Consider the following 25925-nt stretch of genomic DNA (forward strand, 5'->3'; position numbering starts at 1 on the left):
ATTATCAGTGTTAATCTTCAAAATTATCTCATCAGATTGAAAACAGAAGTTATATAAATATCATCAATAAGTAAATTGAGCAACTGAATTTTCTTATTCGTTACCCAGCAATAATACTATATGGGATTCAGAATTGTATCTCAAGTGTAAGCAGTCACTCCACTCTAAGAGTGCAATACAGAACTTTAGTTTTGCTGTGTTCAGGATTTAATCAGTTTCCTTCATTTCATTTGTTTAATGAGATTTTGAAGGTTTTCTTGCACAAGTGTTGCACTTTGTGAATGTTATAGTAAATATTTCAGAAAATTACAAAAAATGCTCTACAAAGAACATAATCAATAGTGTAAATAATGCTTTCATCATCAAACAGCCTTTGCCAAATGCTGAATTCAGAAACATTAAATATATTTAAATAATTTAATGTAAAGAGATTCGATAACATGTGAACTATAAATATTGGGGGAGGGGCTGCCTTAGGATGAAGGAAAGGTAGAAAATATAAAAGAAACAATCTCTCAAATTTATCAGCTGTGCATTCATCAAAACCATTAGTGGAAAATATACGCCTGTAGAGACACTGATATACATTTTAAATAGAGTTGTGTGCACAACAATCTGATCTTTCTTTCTTTCTTTCTTTCTTTCTTTCTTTCTTTCTTTCTCACAGGAGACAAATTAGCAAAGGAACAATTGAATACATGATATGAGTTATCTAACCATGATGTTCCAACACCAGAGTGAGTATCACTGTAACTTATTTTTATAATAATAAATAAAACTGTGCAGTTTTTAAGTACTGTGCAATTGTATAGATGTAATTGTGTAAAATATAGGATAGCTGAAATAGCGCATATTTCATAGCCAAGGCCATGACTGAACTCAAACATATACAGTGGTACCTCGCTAGATGATGACTTTGCAAAATGATGAATCCGCATGACGATGAGGTTTTGCAATAGCTATAGCGATTCGCAGAACAGTGATTCCAATGGATGATTTTCACTGGACGATGTTTGGGTCCCTGCTTCGCAAAAAGTTTCTTGCAGTGTATTCGCGAAGGCTTTCACGGCTGGGATCTAATGGTTGTTGTGGCTTTTCGGGCTTCTTGGCCGTGTTCTGAAAGTGGTTCTTCCTAAAGTTTCGCCAGTCTCTGTGGCCGGCATCTTCAGAGGACAGTTTGCTGTCTTCTGAAGATGCCGGCCACAGAGACTGGCGAAACGTTAGGAAGAACCACTTTCAGAACACGGCCAAGAAGCCCGAAAAACCCACAACAACCAGTTTCTTGCAGGACGACGATTTTAATACTGATCGGCGCTTCGCAAAATGGGTGTTTTCGGCACCGATGCTTTGCAGGGCAGCTATTTTAACAGCTGACTGGCTTCCCTATGGGCGATCTTTGTAAAATGGGTTTCAATGCATTCCAATGGGGAAACGGTTTTCACAAGATGATGTTTTCGCTAAACAGGGATTTCTACGGAACGGATTATCGTCATCATGCAGGGCACCACTGTATAGCAGTAGATATCTATGATATGATAGCAGAAGAACTGAGCATATAAATAATGTCTACACATTAAAACAGAATGAGGTAGTAGAAGTCTGGATTGAACTACTTTGGACTGCAGTTGGATGGGAACCTTATTCTGAAATTCTGTCCTCATGTGAAAAGCTTCATTTATCTATAAAACTCAGTACAAATGCAATAATAGGTGATACCTTTGTTGACCACTAAAAAACCATCATACAATCAATACATGAGCTTTTGTGGATGAACAAGACTTTATCAGGCTCGTATCTTTATGAAGAACTTTAAAAGTCCAAAAATTCATCGCAAGGTGGATTTGTATTTTATTTTGTATTGACCACACAGCTTTATTTCTGTAAAACTTAGCACATCAGAAAGAATGTTTTTTCTAAATTGGGTTTCTCAAATCTGCTAGTATGCTACATTCAGTTAATTTTATACAAGGAAAATAACATCCACCTTGTAGTTTGACATAGAATTTTATGCCCCACTGTGTACACAATGAAGACTTAAGGTAGTAACAACATACGATATGAAGCAATATGTAAAATTAGTATATATAATTATCTGATAAGTTAATATCTATATGATCTCTACAGTAATGGTAGTCTGAACCACATTGGAAAGTTTGTAAAAAAACAAGTGGATCTTCAACATGCATCGAAAAATAAGAATTGCTAGAGCAGGTCTAATATTTATTTATTTATTTATTTATTTATTTATTTGTTGTTTGTTTGTTTGTTTGTTTGTTTATTGCATTTATATGCCGCCCACCTAGACATAGTCTACTCTACATATTAAACTAGAAGTACACCATGCTGCACATGACTGCAAATTTGACATCAAGAGAGTGTTGTACTGCCAAGAGGTCTTCTTCAGATGACCTTAAGTCTAGAAAGGAGAAAACTTTCTCTCAAGTCTCAGATTGTCTGTAATGTGTGCATGTATGACATTATTATGAGTAAAAAGTAAGAAAAATTATAAAATGCGTACAAAGGGATTCTGTTTAATACAGAAATATTTTATTCTATTGTATAAATCTGGTCCTAAAAATAAATGTATCATTGTGTGTTAAAATGATATTGTAAAAGTTCCATTCATAAATATAGAGGAGAACGAGATGGTCCCCTTAAATGAGACTTTTTCCTTCTTCCAGAGGATGCAAGCAAAGAATGTGGAAAGAACCAGATGTCAGGAGGGAAGCTAAACCCAATGAGAGGAAATAAAAGTGGAATATCTTTGTAACTCTAAGATAGTAACACTTAAAAAAAAAGAAATAATGAATTCAACCCAATACAGTACCTGCCGTAGCTCTGAAAGTCCCTTGAGTATGGCCTGCTGCCTCTCTCTCACAATGTTAGGATTAAAAAGCGGATCCCTTACATTATCAGAACTAAACGTCTGCCGTGGTGTATGGTAAGCATCTAAAAGAAAATACACATGAAATTAACTATATTGTAAATAATCATCAGTCTAGATACAGGCCAAAATCCTAGTGAGGTTTTATACTGATGTTAACACATTTGGCAAAAACTATGTTGTCAAACTGAAACTTGAAGAAGTTACTGTCATTTGTTTGCTGTGAGCAAAGCAACTTGGTACACAATTGGAAGTGCCTGTGCTAACATCTTATGGTAATTCATCAACAAGATTTACACCGTTTCATGCAGCACAGTGGTGCCCCGCTTGACGATTACCTCGTTAGATTAAATCGCTTAATGATGAAATCAATGTTTTAAATGGGAAAAATCGCTTCACAATGATCGGTTCCCTGCTTTGGGAACCGATTTTTCACTTTACGACGATCAGAAAACAGCTGATTGTCGGTTTTCAAAATGGCTCCCCGCTGTGCTTAGGACGGATTCCTCGCATTGCACCAGAAAATGGCTGCCCTATGGAAGATCTTTGCTGGACGCTGAAGTATTTCACCCATTGTAACGCATTGAGTGGTTTTCAATGCGTTTCAGTGGGCTTTTTCATTTCGCTTGACGAGGATTTCGCTTAACAGCGATTTTGCTGGAACGGATTATCCTCGTCAAGCGAGGCACCACTGTAGGATGTTTGCCATATGTATTATTTGTGTGTGTGAGTGTGCATGCACGTGTGTTCATTTAATACTTTTAGTTTTAGTATAACTGAGTTTTTGTAGAATATTATCCTAACATATATATGTAACACACTGTAACACAGTGTGCGTTACAGTGCGTGTGTATATGTCCCCTGGCAAATGCAGCAGGTGAAACTATGACCCCCATGCCTGTCAAAGTTGCCCACCTCCGTTTTAGAATATATAGTGCAGACTGAATATATGCAATCAGGTCAAAAAGAAAGGACATCCTCTTTGAATTCTATGCTTTTATGTATCAGGACATTAAAAAAATCATTTGGTCCTTAGCAGGTCTGAAAATTAGGTAAATACAACCTCAGATGAACAACAGCACAATACATATTACAGTGTCATGATTTATTTACAAAAATAAAGCCAAAATGGAGAAGCCACACCAATTGGCAACTTTGACAGGCATGGGGATTGTATCTTGGATCATATCTTCACCCGCAACACTTACTAAGGGGTTACATGAAGCCCACAAATGGCTTATAAAGCCCTGTAATGATGAATATAAAGTGAGTGCATAAACTAGATGTGTTCCTAGACTTACTAGACCTGCATAAAGGAAAAACCACTGGTCCTAGGGAAAAAATTCTTTCAAAATTTATTGGAATTATTTTAAATGGGGGCCTGCAAAAACATCTGTGGGCTGTTTCTCCACCCCATCTCTGTTCTAAAATTTTAAAAAATGTTAAATATAGAACTTTAGCCGGTGTTAAAAATTCATTATTCAAGGGAATCAGTCTAAATTCACTATGTCATGAGATTCTCAGTTGACTATATTATTAGACTTATTTTAAGTGAATGATTGTGTGCTACATTAATATTTCACAGTGAACATTGTTGTACCAGACGCAGCTCACTGGAACAAAGATTTCTGGAAAGTAAATATATGTTTTGGAGTAATGGTGAAGTGAATATGCATTTATTTTTATTCTAGTACCAGTCAGCTGTTGGTATTGTGGATCATGCGTTGCTGGTCTAGTCATGGGAGCGTCTGGATCAAGGTAATACACCTCATTTGTCCGCACATAGGGGACAAAGTGAGATGAAGGTGGCCTTTCAATCCCAGCACTTGGAGGAGGTCTTTCGCTCTGATGCTTCTCTGTATCAGTACTTATCTCTCTTCCATAATTGCTGTCATGAGATGGGAAATCAGGAGTCTTTCTTTGTTGTTGTAACCTGTTTTTAACTGCTGGAACAGGTGGTGAGGCTGATCTGTTTAAAAATAAACAACAACCCAACTTCTGTAAGTAAAGTGCTGCTAATATTAAAATATATTTATTACTTATTCCTTCTGGTTTGTTGAATTATCCTTAGCAAATCTATTAAGAACCTAATTGCAAATAGCCATGTATTCCTGATTCCTAGCTTAGGAAATCTTTTTAGGCACAATATTGTATTCTTCAGCAGCTTACCACATAGCAACAGTTGATATTTATTACACTTATTTCCCATCTCCAAGAAACATACAGTGGTGCCTCGCTTAGCGATCGCTCCGTTGGGCTATGAAATCGCTTAGCTATGGGGTTTTGGCCATCGCCAGAGCGATCGATCAGCGATGGCCCCTATGGGGGGAAATCGCTTTGCGATGATCGCAGGGAAGCGATCATGGCAAAGCGACCCTTTTTGCACAGCTGATTGGTGGTTCCAAAATGGCCACCCACTGTTTTTGCCTCGCTTTAGAGGCACCGAAAATGGCCGTCCCTATGGAGGATCTTTGCATAAGGTCAGTTTTTAAGTCCATAGGAACACATTAAACACGTTTTAATGCGTTTCTATGGGCTTTTTAAAATCATTTAGCGATTAAATCGCTTAGCAACATTTTTCCTGGAACGGATTAACGTCGCTAAGCGAGGCACCACTGTAGTAAATATAGGTGGTTCCCACCATTTTTATTCTCACATCATGCCTCTGAAATTGTCTTTCCTAAGTTCAACAAATTGTAAGCATATTAATCAACGGTGATCTCACCATACGTTTTGAACTTCAGTAACATAAAAAAGCAGTGGTTGAAACCTAGTTGGTCCAAGTTTGCTATCATAATGATGTTATCACTCAATGATGCTCATATTTATCTTTATCTTAATTTAAAATCTTTTAGACCCCTTTCATGTTCTGAGGCTCCCTAGGGATCCCATTTTGACTTGGGGAATCCTTTGGGAGCCTTGGGATAGCAGTGGCAGCAAGGGATTTAATATAGGAAAATTGCTGCCAAAGAAAATCCTGAAAAGGGTTGCCTTAAGTCAGAATCAACTTAATGAATAAGCACATGAGAATAACTATTATTATTCCTTCCTCCAGCACCCATGCAACACTGCAAAGCACACGTGTGGACCCAAGCCACTAAAAAAAGAAACATGTTCTGGATATGAAGGGAGTTATCATAGAACATTAAATGGTAAAGTTGATAGAAACTCAAAATTTGAGAGAAGAAAATGTACAAAAATCAATGTTTAAAACCAAATATGAAAGTGAATTAAGAAATACAAATGTCTGAGCCAAATATGAGATCAGTAAAGAAAGAAATCAGATTACTTGACAAAAAACAAAAATAATGGATGTAAAAGAAAAAAAAATAGCATCATTGATATGGTGTCAACCTAGGATTGGAAAAAGGAGTAGAGAGGAAGCTGGATAGATGGATGATTTTGAAAGATCAACAGGATTGGCATGGATTAGAATAATGCAAAAAAAAAATTTGAGGAAGCAAAAAGAGGAAGACCATATCTAACATTGGGTGTCAAGGACTAAAAGAAGAAGAAGAATTCTGTCAACGAGTATGGAGTACTAGCTGTAATACAAATCAGTGTTGGAGGGGACCTCCAGTATATTCCAGTCCAGCCACCTGCCAGTGCAAGAAGTCTGCTTCTATCTCATCCCTTTCAGGTGAGGACCAGCCCCTGTTTGAAACCATTAATGCTACAGGACACGGTACTGAAATAAGAAGCCATGGGGTGCATGCAGTACAGGCAGGCAGACGTTTTCTGGGGCAAGATGTTTGAAGGAGAAAAGAATCTGGGAAATTCTGAAATACTATGAATACTGTTTTCCTCAAAAAGCACGAACCAAAAAAGTATGATAGAAATGAAAACTGAGGACAGATGTCTTCACGTATGCCAAAAACTGGACAGTGGTTACACAATGAATACTAATTCAAGTGAATTCAGGTTGGTTTCAAAATGCTCTGTTAACAATTTGATACTTGTTGGAGTCAGATCAATATTCCTACTTACACTATATTATAAATGGATCTTAGATAAACATTTTCCCCTACAAAATTGCAGTGAGACGTGCTACAAGTCAACCCTAAGGTTACTACAGAGAACTCAAAATAATGCAGCATTGTTATCATCATTTTGAACTAAATCCCCAAAGAAATGATCTCAAGGCTAAATACTAGTTTGTTTAAACCCAACTTTTTTTTTTTAAACTCTGGCCTTTCAGTACCTCCATTCCCATACCTGCCACTCCAACCATAGTTTGAAATTGGCATCACAGGCCCTTTAGGGCAACGTGCTTATTTAGCTTATGCACCAAAAAAAAAGTCTACGTGTAAATGCACTCATGATAATGATGTACAGTAAAATTATATGCATATATGCTGCATCCCTGCATACACTTCTGTAGAATTAAACCTTACTGAAATTTCTGATTTGACTTGTGAAAGATGGTGTGGTAAGAGATAAATTTTGATCTCTACTTGTCCACAATATACATATATTCTTGGTGCTGCTTTTTATTCTTAATATAGTCTTTGGAAAGAGTAGAATTTGCAGTTCTATTTTCAAAATTAGCAAAAGTAGTAGTGGTGCTGATCTTGTGAAGTTACACAAAAATTAAATGAATAATTTAACAGAAATGGATATACCTACCTTTGGTCAAACGGATTGTTTTTTAGAGACAGTTCTTCCTACAAGAAGACCAAAATATATAAATGAAGAGTCGTTTCTCACCACTCTGTATTTTCTAAATAATGCTTTTATCAGTGCGTTAAAGAGAAGAAAATAGCAAGCTTGTTTTGAGTTGCTGTTGCACACACTAAAAGTGAGAGGTGTCAATTTCTCTACTTTTAAAATTTGTCGCTAGTATTGTATCTCACTGCCACAACCTTCTATCACACATTGCTATCTGAGATAAAGATGAGATATAGTGATAAATATAGGTAAGGATTAAGTTGTTAAAAGCTCTGGAATTTTCCCACCTGGCCATCAAATGAGACGATTCTTTAGCTAATTGTGGTATTTGTATCCCAATATTCATCTGCTGTAGCCAAGTACACACACACCACAGTTCTCCTTTTATCCTCATAATTATTTTATGAGGCAGGCTAGACTTCATTTATTGGCCAAAAGCACTTTGAAAGTATTTAAGCCAATTAGTATCATGAGATATCCTCAAATATGATTGAATTAAATCATGAATGAAATCTGTGCTATTTGCTGCATTAAGTGTGTTCTGACATGGTCAAAGTGTTTAAATAGGAAAATTATAAAACCTTTTTAGAAGACCAGTAGTATTACCCATCACAGAAGCCTTTCACATAAAATGACCAAAATACAGTGGGGTCTCAACTTACGAATGACTCTACTTGCGAACAATTCAACTTACGAACCCGCCCTATAGGGGAAATAAGGACTTGACATACGAACTTCCCTCGAGTTACATACAGGAAAAAAGTGCCCCCTCCCGCAGGGGTCTCAAACTGTGGCCCTCCAGATGTTCTTGGACTTCAACTCCCAGAAATCCTGGCCAGCAGAGAAGCTGAAGGCTTCTGGGAGCTGTAGGCTAAGAACATCTGGAGGGCCACAGTTTGAGACCCCTGTCGGGCTTCTGGAGGGGAAAAAGGGTCAGAAACTTAAAAATAAATAAAAGAAAGTCACTTACCAGGCCTTGGTAGCCCCCAAACAGCAGGAAAAAGAGCAGAAAACAGCTAAAAGCCCACACCAGAAGGGAGCCTGGCAGCCATTTTGTGATTCCCCCCCCCGCTCCTGCACCCTCCTTTCCCCGCCTATCAGCTGATGGGCTGGCTCTGAAGAGGCTTGGGGAGGCTTGCTCAGCACCTAAAAAGCCTGTCTGTGTGTCTTTGTGCTGAAAAAATCAGCACAACATGCTTTAAAACATGATTTAAAATTGGCTTTGTTGAAAAAAAGATTTCTCAAGTGCTTTGCAAACTGTTCCCTGCCTTCCTCCTCCTTTCCTGAACCTAAGGGAAAAAAGAAAAAATATCCCCCTCTAGTGGCAGAAGGCGGAATAGCAGCTTCCCATTAGTTTCTATGGACGGAAAAGAGCAGATACAGATTAAATGGTTTTCAATGCATTCCTATGGGAAATGCAGATTCGACCTAAGAACTTTTCGACCTAAGAACCACCTTCCAATATGGATTAAGTTCGTAAGTTGAGACCCCACTGTATGGAATCTAGCAAACTTTATTGCACCAGAAAGACTGTATGAGAGAAAAAAGGACCAAAAGGATTTAATGTAGCAATGCACTATAATTTGAAAAAAAATGTTCCTTTTTGTGGGAGCCTACTGGCTGGGAAATGCTGGGGGGGGGAGTCATCCAAAAAAGTAACTTTTCCAAGCTATGCAGTGTGCATATGAGACTGGTGAAAGGGAGGATTATCCCAAAGAACCATGCTCAATTTGAGCATTTAAATAGCCTTTTGTATCTACACACAAGAAGACAGAATACCTTGACAGTTTGAGCTGCAAAGACCGCATGCTCGATGGCAATGCAAAGGGCCATGGAAGGGGTAGGAAATAATATAGTCCCCATCATTTGAGTGTTGATAAAAACTTTTAATGCCTGATTTGGGTTGTGATTGGCAAATGCATTCGGAATCTGAAGGTTTTTAAAATTGTTTTTCTGGTTGTTGAATTGCTGAACTGGGAGTTTAAAGTGCTGCTTTCAATAGAATGATTTAAAAACTGCACATCAGCCTGAGCAACTGAAGGGATAATGCATAAAATTGTATATAAGTACAGTCAATGGCTAGGCCTTTAGCAGTCTGCTACAACTATACAGTACTTATACTTGATTTTTAAAATCTTTATGTTTACTTGTTTTTTAAATGTGGTATAGTATTTTAAAATGTCCTGTTTTATCCATTGTGAGCCAGCTTGGGTTCCCTATGGGGAGAAAGGTGGCACATAAACAAATAAACTAAATAATGGTTTGCAGTAAAGATTCTTAAGGTTGTACCCTTAAACACTGCTCTGGATGATGGGTTTATTTGTTCAGTGTACAGACTTAAATTCTTATGTATAACTATACAGTCAGAGCATATCCACTTGATGCTGCACTCCTGTTGCAGGCATGTACCCTTTTGTCCTTTCTGCCCCATGGGAATAGTGGCTCTGTGAGCTGCAAAGGAACTGGGAATCAGAGAAGTCCGGATCTCCCTCCCAACCAGCTCCAATTGCTGGAAGGAACTGGTGAATCCAACCCACTGTATGAACAGATGGTAGCTCAGGATAGTCACCGAAGACCATTACAGCAGCATTCCCTGCTGAATCATTATTGGCTAAATGACTGACAGATATATTATTTTTCACAAATAGTACTGTATTTTTATTATAGGGAGCAATCATGGTGCAAGTTGTAGAAAATTCTTTAAATAAATACTATAAAGATACATTTTCAGGTGTGGGACATCATCAACTATATAATTAAAGTTCCCCAAGGTAAGCTATAAGCTCTTTTGGGGGAGAATTCACTCTCTGGGCAAGAGGAGCCTAAAGTTAGTCGCATGGCTACAAGCTTACATGAAGGATTATTACTGTTAAATAAATTTCTAAGTTTATCACTAGAATAAAGTAGTTTTTAAGGATGATGTAGCAACAATACTACCATTCTGAACACTACTTTTAAGCTATAAAACAATGGCTTCTGTATACTAAGTCATCCAGATTCTCATTGCATTCACCTTATTCTTAATATCATCTTCAAGTTGAGGTGAGGGGGATCTATCTGGAGAAATGCCTTTCTTTTGACCAAGATTTCCAGGGCTGTTTCTTTCAACCAGCTGAAGGAGTTCCATTTGTCGTCGAGCTTTCTTTTCTTCCCTTTGCTTCTGCAGCCGTCTTGGATATTTTTCTGATGCTGGAATGTATCTTTTGCAAGGTTTGTTTATATTCCAGTCTGGCCTTTTCCCATTCCTCTCCCTGTTTAGTTTTTGTTTTTGTGCAGATTGTTCATTCAGATTGTTACAGCTCACAATATTCTCTTTTTCTGAAATCTTTTTATTCAGATACTGTGCTTCCTTTTTACATTTTTTGCTGCTGAAATCTACTTGATATTCTACAGGAGTATCTGGAGATACACAGTCAATTCTTCTTTCTCCATTTTGCTCAATAGGAGAATTGGCATGTATGTCAATGCTAGCATTCTCTAATAGAAAAAAAATACATATTTGATGGTGATGTAATCCTCATATCAATATGAAGTATATGTAAATTATAGACCAAAATTGGTCAGTACAAATCTTGACTTTCATTTTTTTCTTTGAACAATGAAGCAACATTACAGAAAGACATTTTAACATTTTTAAGCATACTGTACTTTTCTGTGTATAAGACACCCCCATTTTATAACCCAAAATTAAGAAATCTAAGTAGGGCTTAGCAAGTGGAGGGGGAAAGGGATCAAAGCGCTGCAGGATCGCTTTGATCCCTGCTTTCTCCCTTCGTGCTAAGCCTCTCATGCAGCCGTGAGACTGCTTTGATCCTTTCCCCTTTCCTTTTGCTAAGCCCCATAGGTTAAGAAATCTAAGTAGGGCTTAGCAAGTGGAGGGGGAAAGGGATCAAAGTGCTACATGATCACTGTGATCCCTGCTTTCCCCACCACTTGCTTTTGTTCTCTTCTCAGCTTCTGTGTATAAGACGACCTTTAATTTTTAGTTTAAAGATTTTAGACAAAAGTATTGTCCTATACACAGAAGAATATGGTACCTTTCAAAATCTGAATAATGAAATCAAATACTTAAAGCACAGCCCTATGCAAATCGTCTTAGTATTTGTTCACATTCGGTTGATACTCATTTATCAATTAAAATGTGATACCTTTGTAAGCAATATTTCCCAAATAATTGATGAAATTCACAGGAGCATGTACAGTAGTGCCTTGGTAGACAATTGCCTCATGGGATGAAAAACCCGCAAGACGATTGTTTTTTGCGATCACTATGGTGCCTCGCAAGATTTTTTTTCTATGATCGTGCTTCGCAGGACTTTTTTTAGACCAACTCTTCGCAAGACATTTTTTTTGAGACCGATGCTTCACAAGACTTTTTTTGAGACCGATGCATAGGGAACCTCGCAAGACGATTTTTTCACAAGATGACGATTTTTGTGGAATGAATTAAAATAGTCTTGCGAGACACCACTTATATTGTTTTTCTTCCAAGAAAAACACTTTTCAGTGATGCAGGCAATGCAGTTTGAAAAACAACGCTTTCAAAAATAACTACAAACCAATGAGGCATTTTGACATCATATGCTAATTCCTCTGAATGATACTGGAAATCTATTGCTCAAGAGACGTTTGTCCGTTTTAAAAAAAGCAATGGTTAAAATCAGGGTGTCCAGGTTTAAAGACAGAATCAATGAGATATTAATTTCAGACATCAAACAGTCATTAATCAACTATATATACCTTTAACTAAGCAATTAAAGGTAGTTTTCTAGATCAATGTCTGTTTCTAAAAAGTGTGTTCAGATAGATGGACAAGGGGCAACCAGCTGAATCTGAATTCAGACATTACTTTGGTTTGGAAGTGTGAAATCTTTAGTAAGTCATTATCTGCTATTGATGGGATGGTTGCTATCCTGTTGGAAGAGATGTGCCATCTCACTTTGCCTTGAATCAGCTGGAACGACTGGAAAACCAAGTGGTGGTGGCAGCAGTGTTAGCAGGGATGCTTTTTTTCAATTAAATGACACAGTTTCCCTTCACAGATCACTACTACCACACAGCTGTAATCCATGCCTTTGAAAATCTCAGGGATCAATTATACAATTTACAGGGGTATGATTTGGAAACTGAGCTTTCCTCTTGATATAATTGATAGATAAACCTACACAGACACTGTTAAGGTTTCCCTGGTCCCATAGCTCAGGTGTTCCACTCCAAATCTGTGCTATTCAGGGACTGAGAATTTTCTATATGGATAAGAGAACGTTCTCTATGGTTGCCTCCTGACTTTTTACAACTACCTCCTCAAAAAGAGTGTTTCTGTTCCTTTCTACTTTTTTAGTTATCTGGACAAGGCCCATCTGCCTACAAAGGTCTTTGGTGAGGTATTAGGAACAGGCTGAACTAGTCTTTATTGGGCTTATGCTAATTAAAACTCTGTTGCCACATATGTTTGTCTAATTGTCTGAATAAAAATGAAAAATATGTCAAGGATAATTTCCACACTAAGGCAGAACAAGGCCTATAATAATTACCAGCCCTATATGACAGGTGTGCAAAATGCTGAATCATGCAGAATATGTATTAAATGTCTGAGGTGATGCAATGTCCTTACTGATTCGCTATATGTAAATTGTGCATGTGTATAACTGTGTGGACATGTGGAGAAGATGTAGGATCTCTTCTGATGAATCTCATGCTGCTGGTTTGTACTGCCAAAAACTTATGTATATAGTAAATACAGTGGTACCTTGACTTAAGAATTTAATCCGTATTGGGACTGCGTTCTTAAGTCGAAATGTTCTTAAGTTGAAGCACATTTCCCATAGGAATGCATTGAAAACCATTTAATCCATATCTGCTGTTTTTCATTCTTAAGTCGAGGCGCTGTTCTTAAGTGGAAACATTAGTTCCCATAGGAACTAATGCAAAGCCGGTTAATCCATATCTACCACTAGGGGGTGGTTTTTAAAAATTTCTTCTTCTTTTGACCTAAAGTGAACTTAGGTCAAAAAAAGGGCAGGATAGGTTTTCTCTGTCTTTTTTTGGTTCTTAAGTCGAGGCTCCGTTCTCAAGTTGAAGCAACTTTTTGCAAACGGAGCTGCTCTTAACTCAAACCGTTTGTATGTAGGGACGTTCTCAAGTCGAGGTACCACTGTATACTTGGTATTGGCAGAAGCTGTATTTGTATGTGTGATTCAACTGGACTGCCTGGACTAGGACAAAACTCTGCAAATTTACTCCAGAGACGTCTGCCTTACTCCAGAGGGCCACAAAGCCAGAGGCCAGAGGGCTAGAGGAAGCATTCCAGAAGTGGAGAGCCCAGTAAGGTGAGCGTCCTGCCATTCAGAGTTCAGGAGGGGTAAAGGACGGAACGGAAATAAAAAGGCAGCAAAATACCCGTCAGTTGGGGCAGCAGAATGGGAGGAGTCCCTCTCAGAAAGCTAAATGAATGGAACTATATGACTTGGTCAGTTAAAGCCGAAATGCTGCGGAGAAGGGAGGATTTGTGGAAGATCATTTCCAACCCCCACCCCCATCCTGAATGTGGAACAGATAAAGCAAAATGAAAAGGCTTTAACAACAATAATTCTGTGTTTAGAGGATAGCCAATTAATACACATGCATGGAATGACCTTAGCTAGGTAGTGCTGGCAAGCTTTGCACCGTGTCTATGTATGGGACTCTGCTGGCAGCAAAGTTGCTCTGACATGTAAATTATACAGAGTGAGGTTTGACCATGATGGAAGCATGTCAGAGCACTTATAGCAAATGAGAAATCTGTTTGTGAAGCTTGAGCAGAGGGGCATGGAGTTCACAGAGAATCACAAAGTGTACGTGATCCTGAGCAGTCTTCCAGAAGACTACAATGTGCTAGTAACAAGCCTTGAATCCATGCCAGAGAGGGACTTAACCTTGGAGTATCTGACAGGCAGATTGTTGGAGGAAGAGGAAAAAAGGCAAGAGAGGTCCCAAGTCAGAATGAGAGATAACATCCCACAGCAGAGGAGGGCTGCTTCCAGGAGCAACAGAGAACAGACTTAGGAAAATCATTTGCAAAGGAACTGCAGAGAAAAAGAAACTAGCCGAAGAAGCAGAGGCAAGAAGCAAGGGAGGATTTCTCTTGTACAGGCTTCTGATAAGGACTCCAAGGTCAACAGCTGGATTTTTGACAGTGGAGCTGTTTGTCATTTGACTCATAAATCAGCTACAATGGGGTCTCTACTTAAGAATGTCCCTACTTAAGAACAATTCCACTTAAGAACAGCTCCATTTGCTAAATTTTGCTTCTACTTGAGAACAAAAATCCAGATAAGAACAGGAAAAAAAAACTTTCCTGCTCTTTTTTTAACCTTAGGTCATCTTAGGTTAAAAAAAGTTCTCCCCCTAGTGGTAGAGTACGTATTAACCAGCTTTGCATTAGTTCCTATGGGAACTAATGCTTCAATGTACGAACGCACCTCTACATATAAAAAAAACAGCCAGAACGGATTAATTGGTTTTCAGTCCATTGCTTCAAAATTAGCTTCGTCAGAAGTGCTTTTAACACTGTTCCCTGACCTAAGGGGAAAAAAAGAAAAAATCCCCCTCTAGTGGTAGAAGGCGGAATAGCAGCTTCCCATTAGTTTCTATGGACGGAAAAGAGCAGATACGGATTAAATGGTTTTCAATGCATTCCTATGGGAAATGCAGATTCTACATAAGAACTTTTCCACTTGAGAACCACCTTCCAATACGGATTAAGTTCTTAAGTAGAGACCCCACTGTATTTTCTTCCCTAGGTGCTTCAAAACACAGCTATGCGAATGGAGAGAAATAGTCAGTTATGGGAGAAGGAACAATTTACATTTCAGGTTTGGAAAGGGAACTACAGTGGTGCCTCGCTTAACGATTTTAATTGGTGCAAAAAAAATCACTATGGGAAAACATCGCTAAGCGAAACGCATTTTCCCATAGAGATGCATTGAAAACCAGATAATCCGTTCCAATGGGAACGGATTGCCGTCCATAAGCAAAAGTCGCCATAGGAAACATCGCTAAGCGAAACGCGGTTCCCCAATGGAAATGCATTGAAACCTATTCAATGCATTTCAATGGGGGGGGAAATTACAACATATTCAAAAAGGGTCAGAACAAAGTCAAATTAGTTTAACAAAGGGTTTATTAAGTTCACATATGATTTCAAGCATTCTAAACCTTTTTTAAACATTTTTAAACATTTAAAAGACAGCAAACACGAGGCTGTCAAAACCATCGTTAAGCGAAACAGGGGGACCCAAACTGTCATCGCTATGTGAAGCAAGGTCCCAAACATCGCTATGCGAAATTCGCCCATAGGAAACATAGTTAAACGGAGCGCAAGATCGCTCTGGAAAATCAATCATTAAGGGATTACATCATTAAACGAAGCAATCGCTAAGCGAGGCACCACTGTACATGGTGTTTTGCTTGTGCCCAATTTAGACTGTAATGGAAATCAAGGAAGCCAGGTTCTGTTGCCACATCCACTGCTGAAGCACAGTTTGCTACTCTTTCAGAAGTGTGTTCAGAGCTGGTGTGGTATAAGCAAGTGCTTACAGATCTGAAAATTAAAGTGGATCAGGCCATAACAGTGTTTGAGGACAACACTACATGTATACAGATGGCAACCACAGAAAAAAATGAGAAGCAAAAGCAAACACATTGATATTAAATATCACAACGTTAGAGAAGCAATAAAAGAAAAACTAATTCAACTGCAGTATTGTGAAACAGAAAATGTAGCAGACATTCTAACTTAAACCACTGAATGTGCAAAGACACAGAGAACTAACTAAAGAGTTCTGCTCAGGTACAAATTAGAAGGAGTGTCAAGGATAATTTCCACACTGAGTCAGAACACGGCCTATAATAATTAGCAGCCACATTTGACAGGTGTGCAAAAAGGTGAATCATGCAGAATGTGTATTATATGAAGTAATGTCTGGGGTGATGCAATGTCCTTACTTATTAGCTATATGTAAATTGTGCATGTGTATAACTGTGGACATGTGGAGAAGATGTAGGATCTCTTCTGATGAATGTCATGCTGCCAGTTTGTACTGCCAAAAACTTCTGTATATATTGTAAATATACTTGATGTTGGAAGAAGCTTTATTTGTATGTGTGATTCAACTGGACTGGGACAAAACTCTGCACATTTACTAACAAAAGAGGACATAAAGGTATTTTAAAATAAAGGTATTTTAAATAAACATTCAAAACGTTAGCTCTCTCTCATAGTTCAAAAATGTCATTCATCCCCCCAAACTTAGGAATCATAAAACATTCATCCAGTGAGAACAGATACATTTCCTCCAAAAGTTTTTGATAAATCGACTACAAGGAGGTTAGTGGGACACCTTGAGTGGGCCATCTGCCCTAGCCAGGGCCCCAATAGGATGCCATACCAGCATTTTAGGGGACGTTGTGCAGGACAGACTCAGGCTGCAAGACATGGCGATGTACATGATTCCCAAGAGGCAAAGGAGGAGTCCTCTGAGTTCACATGTGTCCTGAAGAACAGTGCAACTCAAATGGAGAAGCATAAGCAAAGCATGCCGTTTAAATACTCCCCCATAGCACTTAAAGCACTCTCTGGGCAGTTTCAAGAATTATGCAGGCTACACGTTACAATCCCCGCCCTCCGGTAAGCTTGAATATTCCTGCCAAAACCAGAGGCAATGTAGCAGGCCCTACCCTAGGACAGACTTTATTACCCAAAGGCCAAAGATTGCAGCCAATTTGATCCCAACAGAACATTCTCTACAGGAGAGAGGAGGAGGCAGAGAGGTTGAGTGCTAGGGGATAGAAGGGAGGAACTGGGGGAGAAGGCAGCAAGAAAATGAGAGGGAAAGGAGTCTCCTCTGATTTTGGAGGAGGAAGGGACTTTGGGAGATGCCTAAGAGGAGTGGGGGAGGTCTAGGAGGTTGAAGGAGATTCACATGAATCCCCCCAGAGAGTAGGATTATGTGGTAAAAGAAGACACTTGGACAGGGGAACTGGTGAAGTTCAGGGTCCCAAAGGGGGTGGGACCCAAACATCAGTATCCTTGCCTTCCTCCTCCATCTCACAGGGAAAGAGATGCCCACAGTGGAGCCTTCTCTTGTCTCACTGAAGGAGAGCCGACTATGACCTAGCTATGGCACTGGAGACAACAATGCCAGAAGGCCCACTGATGCATCTCTAGGAGAAGCAGCAACAGATGAGAACATCCTAGTGCCCAGCTGGAGGGCCAGTGATATACCACATGCCTTGCTCTCATTATGCATGTTACAGGCCTTTGCTTCTCTGGGCCACCAATTTCAAAACCATCTGGTGCCCAATGTTAAGGAGGATGTTAGCTCCTAACGCCCCAGTGGCAATCACTTAGGGGAGCCAAGGAAAGAGGCTGACCTGGGCCAGGCTAGTGAAGCCAACCAGCCCCAGAAATGAAATGCTGGTTGATTTCTTCAGAGTTGATTTGCCTTCTGATTCAATAAATCCTGTTGTTGTTAACTCTAGTGTTGACTCTCTGGATGCAGACATGGAGAAAGGGCTACCCACTGACCCAGGGAGGTTCGGCGGAGCTCAAATCAACATTTGTGCTTGGTGTACTTGGGACTTACAACTGGATTTATTTATGGAAGTCAAATAGCACCCGCTCTTTTGAGTTTTTTAGAGCATCTATAAGGCTTTATAGTCATTTCAGCTTCATGCTGCTTAACAGCAGGTACAGGGTTGTAGCTTCAATATCATAATACAGTGGTGCTCCGCATGACGACGATAATTCGTTCTGTGAAAATCACTGTTTAGCGAAATCATTGTCATGCGAAAACCCTTTCCCCATTGGAATGCATTGAAACCCGTTTAATACGTTCCAATGGGGAAAATACCTCGCCGTCCAGCAAAGATTGCCCATAGGGAAGCCATTTTGCTGTAAAAATGGCTGTCCTGCAAAGCATGGGTCCGGAAAACACAGGGCGGCCATTTTGCGAAGCCGACAATCAGCTGTAGAAATCGTCATCTTGCGAACAAACGGTCCACGAAGCACGGACCAAATCAACGTCCAGTGACAATTGCCCATTGAAATCACTCTTTTGCGAATCACTATAACGATCGCAAAACGTCATCGTTATGCAGATTCATCGTTTAGCGGGGTCGTCGTCTATCAAGGTACCACTGTATGTTTGAATGATTTCATACAGCAGCCTGCTAGTAGCTTTAGTCATTCTACAGTGTAAAATTCACAATTAATTGTGCAAAAAATTCCAAGACAATAAGCCTCTTCCTCATACCCTATAGTAGCAAATTCAGCTAGTATAAACAGGATTGTAATCAAATGGAGCATCTGAGAATATTATCACGCTCAGTGAAACTTCTAAGTCTGCCAAGGCACAAAAGATTGTGTAAGAGTAAAATGCAGGGTGACCAAATACTCAAAATGGTCCAGTGATGACTGAATAGTGGCTACAGAATAAGACATTCCAGCAGCAAGGAAAGTAAGTAACAGAAAGAATTGGGGAGAAGGAGAAAATGGAATAAAATATCCTAGAAGATATGGATGGATGTTTGCCTTATATACTGTACAAGAGTATTCCATGCCTATTGCAAATCCTACTTGATATCTATACTGAAGAGATTCCTCAAGATAGCAAAGTTAAAGTGGTCAATACTGCGGTCATATAAACTGAAATTTCCAGAACTTTATTCCATTTAATTTAGAAATTCTGCATTTTAACAAAACACTACCAGCATTGCACTTTGAGATTTTTGGGGGACATCTGTCTTTGATAAAAATTGCTGTTAGTCTTTCTGCTGTAATCACTGAGGCTTAACTATATACTGTATTCTGATTAATACTTTTCTTAAACTATATCACTATTTTCAGGAATGGGTCAAATATGATTCAAAATTACATTATATACATCATTATATCATTTCTTAAATAGAAAAATTCCAATTCCAATAAATATTCTTAATTGTTCAGGCTATTGTTTTGTTCTTCTAAAGCTCTTATTAAAACTACAAAGAGAAAATGTGCATTATGTTTTTCACACTAAACCTACTTCATCAAGATGTTTCCTAAAGAAATAATGCCTCATTATTGAACACCAATATGGAATTTTTACTTGCTAAAATCCTATTTTACTATAACTGCTATACATATTTATGTATGCATACAGATCAGCTAATTAGTAAATTTGCATACCTGTCTGAACAGCAGTGTCCTTTCGAGGAGAGAGAACAGTGTTGCTCTCTGGATGTGCTATATTACTATTTATTCCAGAACAGTGATCAGTCACATCCAAAAATCCATTCAAGTCAGTATAAGAAGTGTTATATGATGTATCACCTACAGGAAAGGGAAAAATGTGGTTACAATAAATAATGCTCTATATTCACTCACAGTCGCTGAAATCCTGTTGCATAACTTACACTGGTTGAAGGGTGATGATGTCCCTAGCAGAGGGTGATTTTCAATAATTAAGGTCTTCCTACCTCTGCCCCATGAAATTCCCGACTCCCATGGGAACTGTGAGATGGAAGAAGGAAATCTTTACTCACCAAAATTTTCCCCTTCTGCTAACAGCAGCAGAAATTTTCAGTAATTCCTCCACAGCTTCTATGCAATGAATGGGATTACATAGGAGTCAGAAAAGCCATGGGAAAGAAGTAAGAAGTTTTTAATTGCCAAACTAAAAAACCTCCCTTTGACAGTGGCATCACCTTTGACAGACACAAGTTATACAACAGAATTCCAGCCATAAGCTTAAAATTCATGTTATGTTTCATAGCCATAATTCATTAGTTTCAACATTGAAATAAAACAGTTCTGAACTGACAGCATAGTTAAAAATAAGGAACTAGGGATTATTGTATTTCTACTCATCTTGACTACACCAAGCCTGAAGTTTCACTACTACTACTATGTCAGCATATAGACAGATTTGGCTATGTGGTGGATTCACTCAGCTTTTGCAGTGGCAATAGGGGAGAAAGAATGCATGTCACATTGAAGTGGCAACTGAATAATTGCTCCTAATATTCCTAAACATTTTAATATACTTCCTGCTGTCCTGAATGAGTGCCAAAAAGCTGTTGGGAGGGGACAGTTCAGGAGGACATTGAAAGGAATGCAGTTATTCCAAATACATATCATTAGGCTTAGTTACAGTAGGGAAGTGAGAGCTGGATCATAAAGAAGGCTGACCATCGAAGAATTGATGCTTTGGAATTGTGGTGCTGGAGAAGCCTCTTAAGAGTCCCCTGGACTGTGAAGAGAACAAACCTATCCATTTTGAAGGAAATCAATCCTGAGTGCTCACTGGAAGGACAGATCCTGAAGCTGAGGCTCCAATACTTTGGCCATCTCATGAGAAGAGAAGACTCCCTGGAAAAGACCCTGATGTTGGGAAAGTGTGAAGGCAAGAGGAGAAGGGGACGACAGAGGACGAGATGGTTGGACAGTGGGGCTACCAGTATGTGTACCCGCGACAATGGGGATGGTTGGTCACTGAGGCTACCAGCATGAATTTGACCAAATTCCGGGAGGCAGTGGAAGACAGGAAGGCCTGGCATGTTCTGGTCCACGGGATCACGAAGAGTCGGACAAGACTTAACGACTAAACAACAACAACAACACAGTAGGGCAGTGGTCCCCAAACTTGGGCCTCCAGATGTTCTTGGACTACAACTCCCAGAAGCCTTCACCACCACCTCTGCTGGCCAGGATTTCTGGGAGTTGAAGTCCAAGAACATCTGGAGACCCAAGGTTAGGGACCACTACAGTAGGGTATGATACATAACCGAGGCTTTATGACAACCACGGGCCTTTGAAAATCAGTAATCGAAAACAGTAGAAAGCAGCATATATTTTATTTGTGTTTAGTTACCCAGTAGCAATGAGAGATAGATCTGCTCAGCTCTGCATAATAATACAATTCAAAGCTGGTACTTACCACCACCAAAATTCTTCTGCAGTTTGGAAATATCATGTCCTTTCTCAGCTAGTTCTTTAATACGCTGTTCCTGTTTTAATCTCTGAGCCTGCTCCTGAGCTCTTTGCATTGTCTGATATAGTTCATTAGTTTTAAGGATCATCATTTCCTAACATGAGAAAGAAGATACAGACAGGAGAGTTTTAACACAGGAACAAGGAAATCTTGAAGTTGTCATAAACACAACCCATTTGATTTGCATATTATGTGGATTTTTAAAGGAGGCAAAATGTGAAAAGAAACATATATTTATACTGACATCTTGAAAAGAGATTTTCATTTAAAACTATATCCTTGTATCAGCTAATGGAGTATAGATTTTCTGGACAGGGATGATGCCAAAGGCTGGGCTTTGGGTAACAGTTTCAGCCATGAGCTGGAGGAGAAACCTAAACCTGGGATCAAAGCATAACATAAAATTAAACTAGGAGACAAGAGCACAAAGGATATAGAAATACACCAGAGTATAGGAAAATCCCCTCTGTCATCATTTGAAATTTGAGTTTATGGAGTGTTGAAATGATTAAGGAATTGAAGGGGAAAAGTACTTTAAAAATGAAAATGCTTTTAAAATGTGATTTTGAGTCAGTTGTTTCCAAAAACAAGCATGTTATTTCCATCCTGCTGAGACCAAGGACAGTGAAATGATAACATGGCTTTAAAGTATTTCATTCACTGTGTGACAGGTTTTGCATGTAAATAAATAAATAAATAAATAAATAAATAAATAAATAAATAAATAAATAAATAAATAAATAAATAAATATGTTTGTTTGTTTGTTTGTTTGTTTGTTTGTTTATTTATTTATTTATTTATTTATTTATTTATTTAATACCTCGCCTATCTGGTCATTGCGACCACTCTAGGCGGTTGATGTGATTCAAAGGAAAAACATTTGGCAGCTGAATGGAGAAAAGAATATTTTGTAACCCAATAGTGCCATATTTTGAGAAAGTGTAAAGAACAATTGGAATTTCATTATTATGATATTGATAAGTAACAAAAATACTAAATACTAGTCTTGTAAAGATAAAACTTAGTCATAACAAAGATTTTTGTTATGTTCCTTAAATTCGCAAAAGGTTGCGAACTTAAGGAAATTGAACAGATTGCAGTGAACAAAGATTTGTATCAGAACATATAGAAATTTCTACTGTTAGAAAACTTCGGTGACCAGATAAGAGAATAAAACAGTTGGGAACAGATACCTCTCAAAAAGGAGTGAAACATCATAAGAGGAGTGAAGAATATAATGAAGCAGCACCAGAAAATCAACAATGGACTTTAACGTGGCTTAGCTGTCTCGGTGGTTTAGGTGTCTTGCCGCAAAGCCAAAGGCTGACAGCTCAATTTCCCACTGTGCCTCCAAGGAGAAGAACTACCGTATTTGCCGGCATATAAGATGACTTTTTTAGCCCCAAAAACATGCCTCCAAGTGGGGGGGTCGTCTTATACGCCAGATGCACTTCAGTTGGGCCAGGAAGGAGCCGCCGCCGCTGAGTGAGTGATGCAGGGCTGTGCCGGCCGGGGAGGAAGGCAGGTGGGCAGGCAGCCAGTTGGGCTGGATGGAGGGAGGGAAGCAGAGCCGGCCATGCCTGAGCAGCCAGAGCCCGCCGCCGGGCTGCCCGCCGCCCCGCGCCGCTGAGCCAGCTGCCCGGTTGCCGCCTGAAAGCCGCTTCCCCTCCTCCTCCTCCTCCACTGCTGCCGCCCGCCCGCTTCCTCTCCTCCTCGCTGGCCATAAACTTCCAGGGTGGGCCCAGGCAGAGCCCCGGGCAGCCGCTGCCTGCACCGCAGCAGAGCCGTCCACTCTATATTTTGAGTGGAAATATTGGGAGGTGGTCTTATACGCCTAGTTGTCTTGTACGCCAGCAAGTACAGTAGACTGTGTAGCAGTTGCACAGTCCCAGGATGCTCCTATATTTTATATTTTATGACTTAAATATTTGCCAACAACCTAAATTCAGTATTCATATATTTTAAGTACGCGTGCCTATAGTTTTCTTAACAACTGTAAGACTGTTGGACGTTACAACAATTCTGAACTATTTTATGCATATGAAACATAAAAGCAATGTAGAGAAATAAAGCTTTCAAAAATAGGCAAGATGATGTTGCCTGGAATTATTGCAACAATGAACAGATTAATACCTTGATACTCAGATGAATATTAATATGCTTGAGATTGTTTTGTTTCAATCTGGGATTAATCCTTAATTGGAATAAATTCCAGCTGTGGCAAATACAGGCTTTTTATTCCCCCACCCCACCCTTGGAGATCTATGGAATTTATACAGGATTCTCTCTCTCTCTCTCTAGCACCCAATATCTAGGTCTGATATTGTTGATTCAACAAGGTTTAACAGAACTAGAAGCACACATTTTGCTTCCTGTCCAAGAGAACAAAACAGCCAACTTGCACAAGTGGGCTCAGCACACGTTCTGAAAATATTACGCTCTTTGTAGAGACTGCTGCAGTCAGTTAAGCAGCTCAGCACACAGGGCAGTTAAACATAACCTGAAAAGCTCCCAGTTCAAGACCCAGCAGCTCCAAACAAAAACAAAACTACAAATTAAGGCACAGGCCCTCCCCCAATACCTTTTGATGGTTTTATGTTTTTATGTATGTGAGGAGGAAAAAAGGAATATTAAATTCTTTTAGAATGATGAATGAAGTGTTTTCAGACAAGGTACTGCTGTTTGGACTATATACCTACCCAATTTCTTCTATGCACAGTTCTTCAAGAATTGCCCAAGCAGAATTCTAAGAGCTCCACCCCACAAACCCACACCTACAGACTTTTGTTTCATCTGGATCAGGGGCTAGCTCTAAGGGTGTGTATCTGAGCTCCAGCCTTGCTTCCTGTTGTGAATGTATTTAAAAAGAAGGTGCTGCGGTGCTTCCTTGGGAGCAGTAGTATTGCTGCCCTCAAGAAGGCTTTTTGAATAACTACCACTCAAAAGAAAAAATGCCATGGCAGCTTTTTTTTTTATTCACAACTGAAAGCAAACTCAGAGCCATTAACAAAGCAAAATGAGTTCCTCCCCCTTTTTAAAATAGAACCAGTATTTTGTAAATTGTTTTTTTTAACCCACCGTCATTTGACAAATTGTTCAATTTATATGCTACACTAGTACTATGTGAGATGTGTACCTCTTTTTGCTTTTGTCTGAGTAGATCTTCCTCAAACTGTTTCTTCATCACTTCCTGTTCTTTTGCAAGGCGATACTCTTCTTCTTGCTCCTCCTGTTTTCTTTGTTCTTCTTCAAGTTGTTTCTTCTTCTGCTTTTCTTCCACTTGAGCCATTATGGCTTTCTTTAAAAAAAATCAAATGCATGGTGAAAAGCTGCTAAAATTTGCTGTCTTTGAGGGGGGTACTCTTTCTTTACTCTTGCTTGGGTGTACTTTTGGACCGAGTGCTATCAATGGCATCACAGGTAGCATCTGTGGTCCGTTCCGCTTATTTCCACCTAAAGTGGGTCACCCCTACCTTGACCACATTTGCTTCCGTACCAGTTTCAAGGTAATGGTGCTAACCTATATGGCCTTAAACGTTTTGGGACCTCAATATCTGGCCGAGCACCTCCTTCCAGTTAGATCTGCCCACCCTATAAGATCATCCCAGGCAGGACAGTTGAGAGGCTTGGAAAACAACCACTAGAAATCAGGCCTTCTCAGCAGTAGCTCCATAACTATGGAACTCTCTTCCACCTGAACTCCGCCTGGTCCCTTCACCGGGTACATTTAGGAAGGTGTTAAAAACCTGGCTATTTAAGCAGGCTTTCTCTGAACAAACAGCTGTATGGTACAACAGTGTATGCAAAATTATCATCCATCACACTGCCACACTTATGGTCTCTCATATTTTATGCTTTTAACTGTAATTTATTGTATTGTACTTGTTTTACTGCACTTTATGATATTTGATTTCTGCCCCAGTTGTACTATTATTATTTTGTATATGTATTATTTTGTTGCTCTGTTGTTTTATCAGCTGCAAACCGCCCAGAGTGGCCCTGGCTGCCAGATGGGCAGTATATAAATCAATCAAATCAATCAATCAAACAAATCAAAATGACAGGTAGGAGTCTATGATGCCTGGTTATATTTAAACGTATTTACAGTCATGCCTCGCTTTACGATTGCCCTGCATTACGATTGCCCCGCATTACAACGATCTTTTTGGGATTGCAATTGTGATTGCTAAACGATGGTCTAAATGGGGTTTTTTCGCTTTGCGATGATCGGTTCCCTGCTTCGGGAACTGATTCTCCACAAAACGACGTTTTTTAAACAGCTGATCGGCAGTTTCAAAATGGCCACCAGGTAAACAAAATGGCTCCCCGCTGTTTTCTGGGACGGATTCCTCGTAAGACA

The 25925-nt window shown here is 39.3% G+C and overlaps 2 protein-coding genes across 11 annotated transcripts in view; one reads left to right on the forward strand and one right to left on the reverse strand.

Annotated features, from left to right (window-relative positions):
- TASOR (transcription activation suppressor) overlaps positions 1–7287 on the forward strand; it is an 83618-nt gene extending 76331 nt beyond the window's left edge. For 2 of the 3 annotated variants that reach the window (XM_078385325.1, XM_078385327.1), the window contains 2 exons: positions 668–737; positions 2682–2802. In XM_078385325.1, the coding sequence (XP_078241451.1) occupies positions 668–702 (35 nt within the window). In that variant the 3' untranslated portion in view covers positions 703–737; positions 2682–2802. Of the gene's footprint in view, positions 1–667; positions 738–2681; positions 2942–4575; positions 4643–5939 lie in introns of those variants that run through there. The other variant, XR_013541658.1, reaches the window with a different exon arrangement.
- The window catches only part of CCDC66 (coiled-coil domain containing 66), a 77622-nt gene that overhangs the window by 9485 nt on the left and 42212 nt on the right, over positions 1–25925 (reverse strand). For 5 of the 8 annotated variants that reach the window (XM_020799947.3, XM_020799950.3, XM_072989618.2 and 2 more), the window contains 7 exons: positions 24702–24863; positions 21511–21658; positions 19761–19904; positions 10566–11029; positions 7511–7548; positions 4579–4853; positions 2526–2949 (listed from right to left, as the gene is read on the reverse strand). In XM_020799947.3, the coding sequence (XP_020655606.3) occupies positions 2729–2949; positions 4579–4853; positions 7511–7548; positions 10566–11029; positions 19761–19904; positions 21511–21658; positions 24702–24863 (1452 nt within the window). In that variant the 3' untranslated portion in view covers positions 2526–2728. Of the gene's footprint in view, positions 1–2525; positions 2950–4578; positions 4854–7510; positions 7549–10565; positions 11030–19760; positions 19905–21510; positions 21659–24701; positions 24864–25925 lie in introns of those variants that run through there. The other 3 variants (XM_078385329.1, XM_020799949.3, XM_072989617.2) reach the window with 2 other exon arrangements.

Source organism: Pogona vitticeps, chromosome 2 (genome assembly GCF_051106095.1).
Source record: "Pogona vitticeps strain Pit_001003342236 chromosome 2, PviZW2.1, whole genome shotgun sequence".
Classification (NCBI taxonomy): domain Eukaryota; kingdom Metazoa; phylum Chordata; class Lepidosauria; order Squamata; family Agamidae; genus Pogona; species Pogona vitticeps.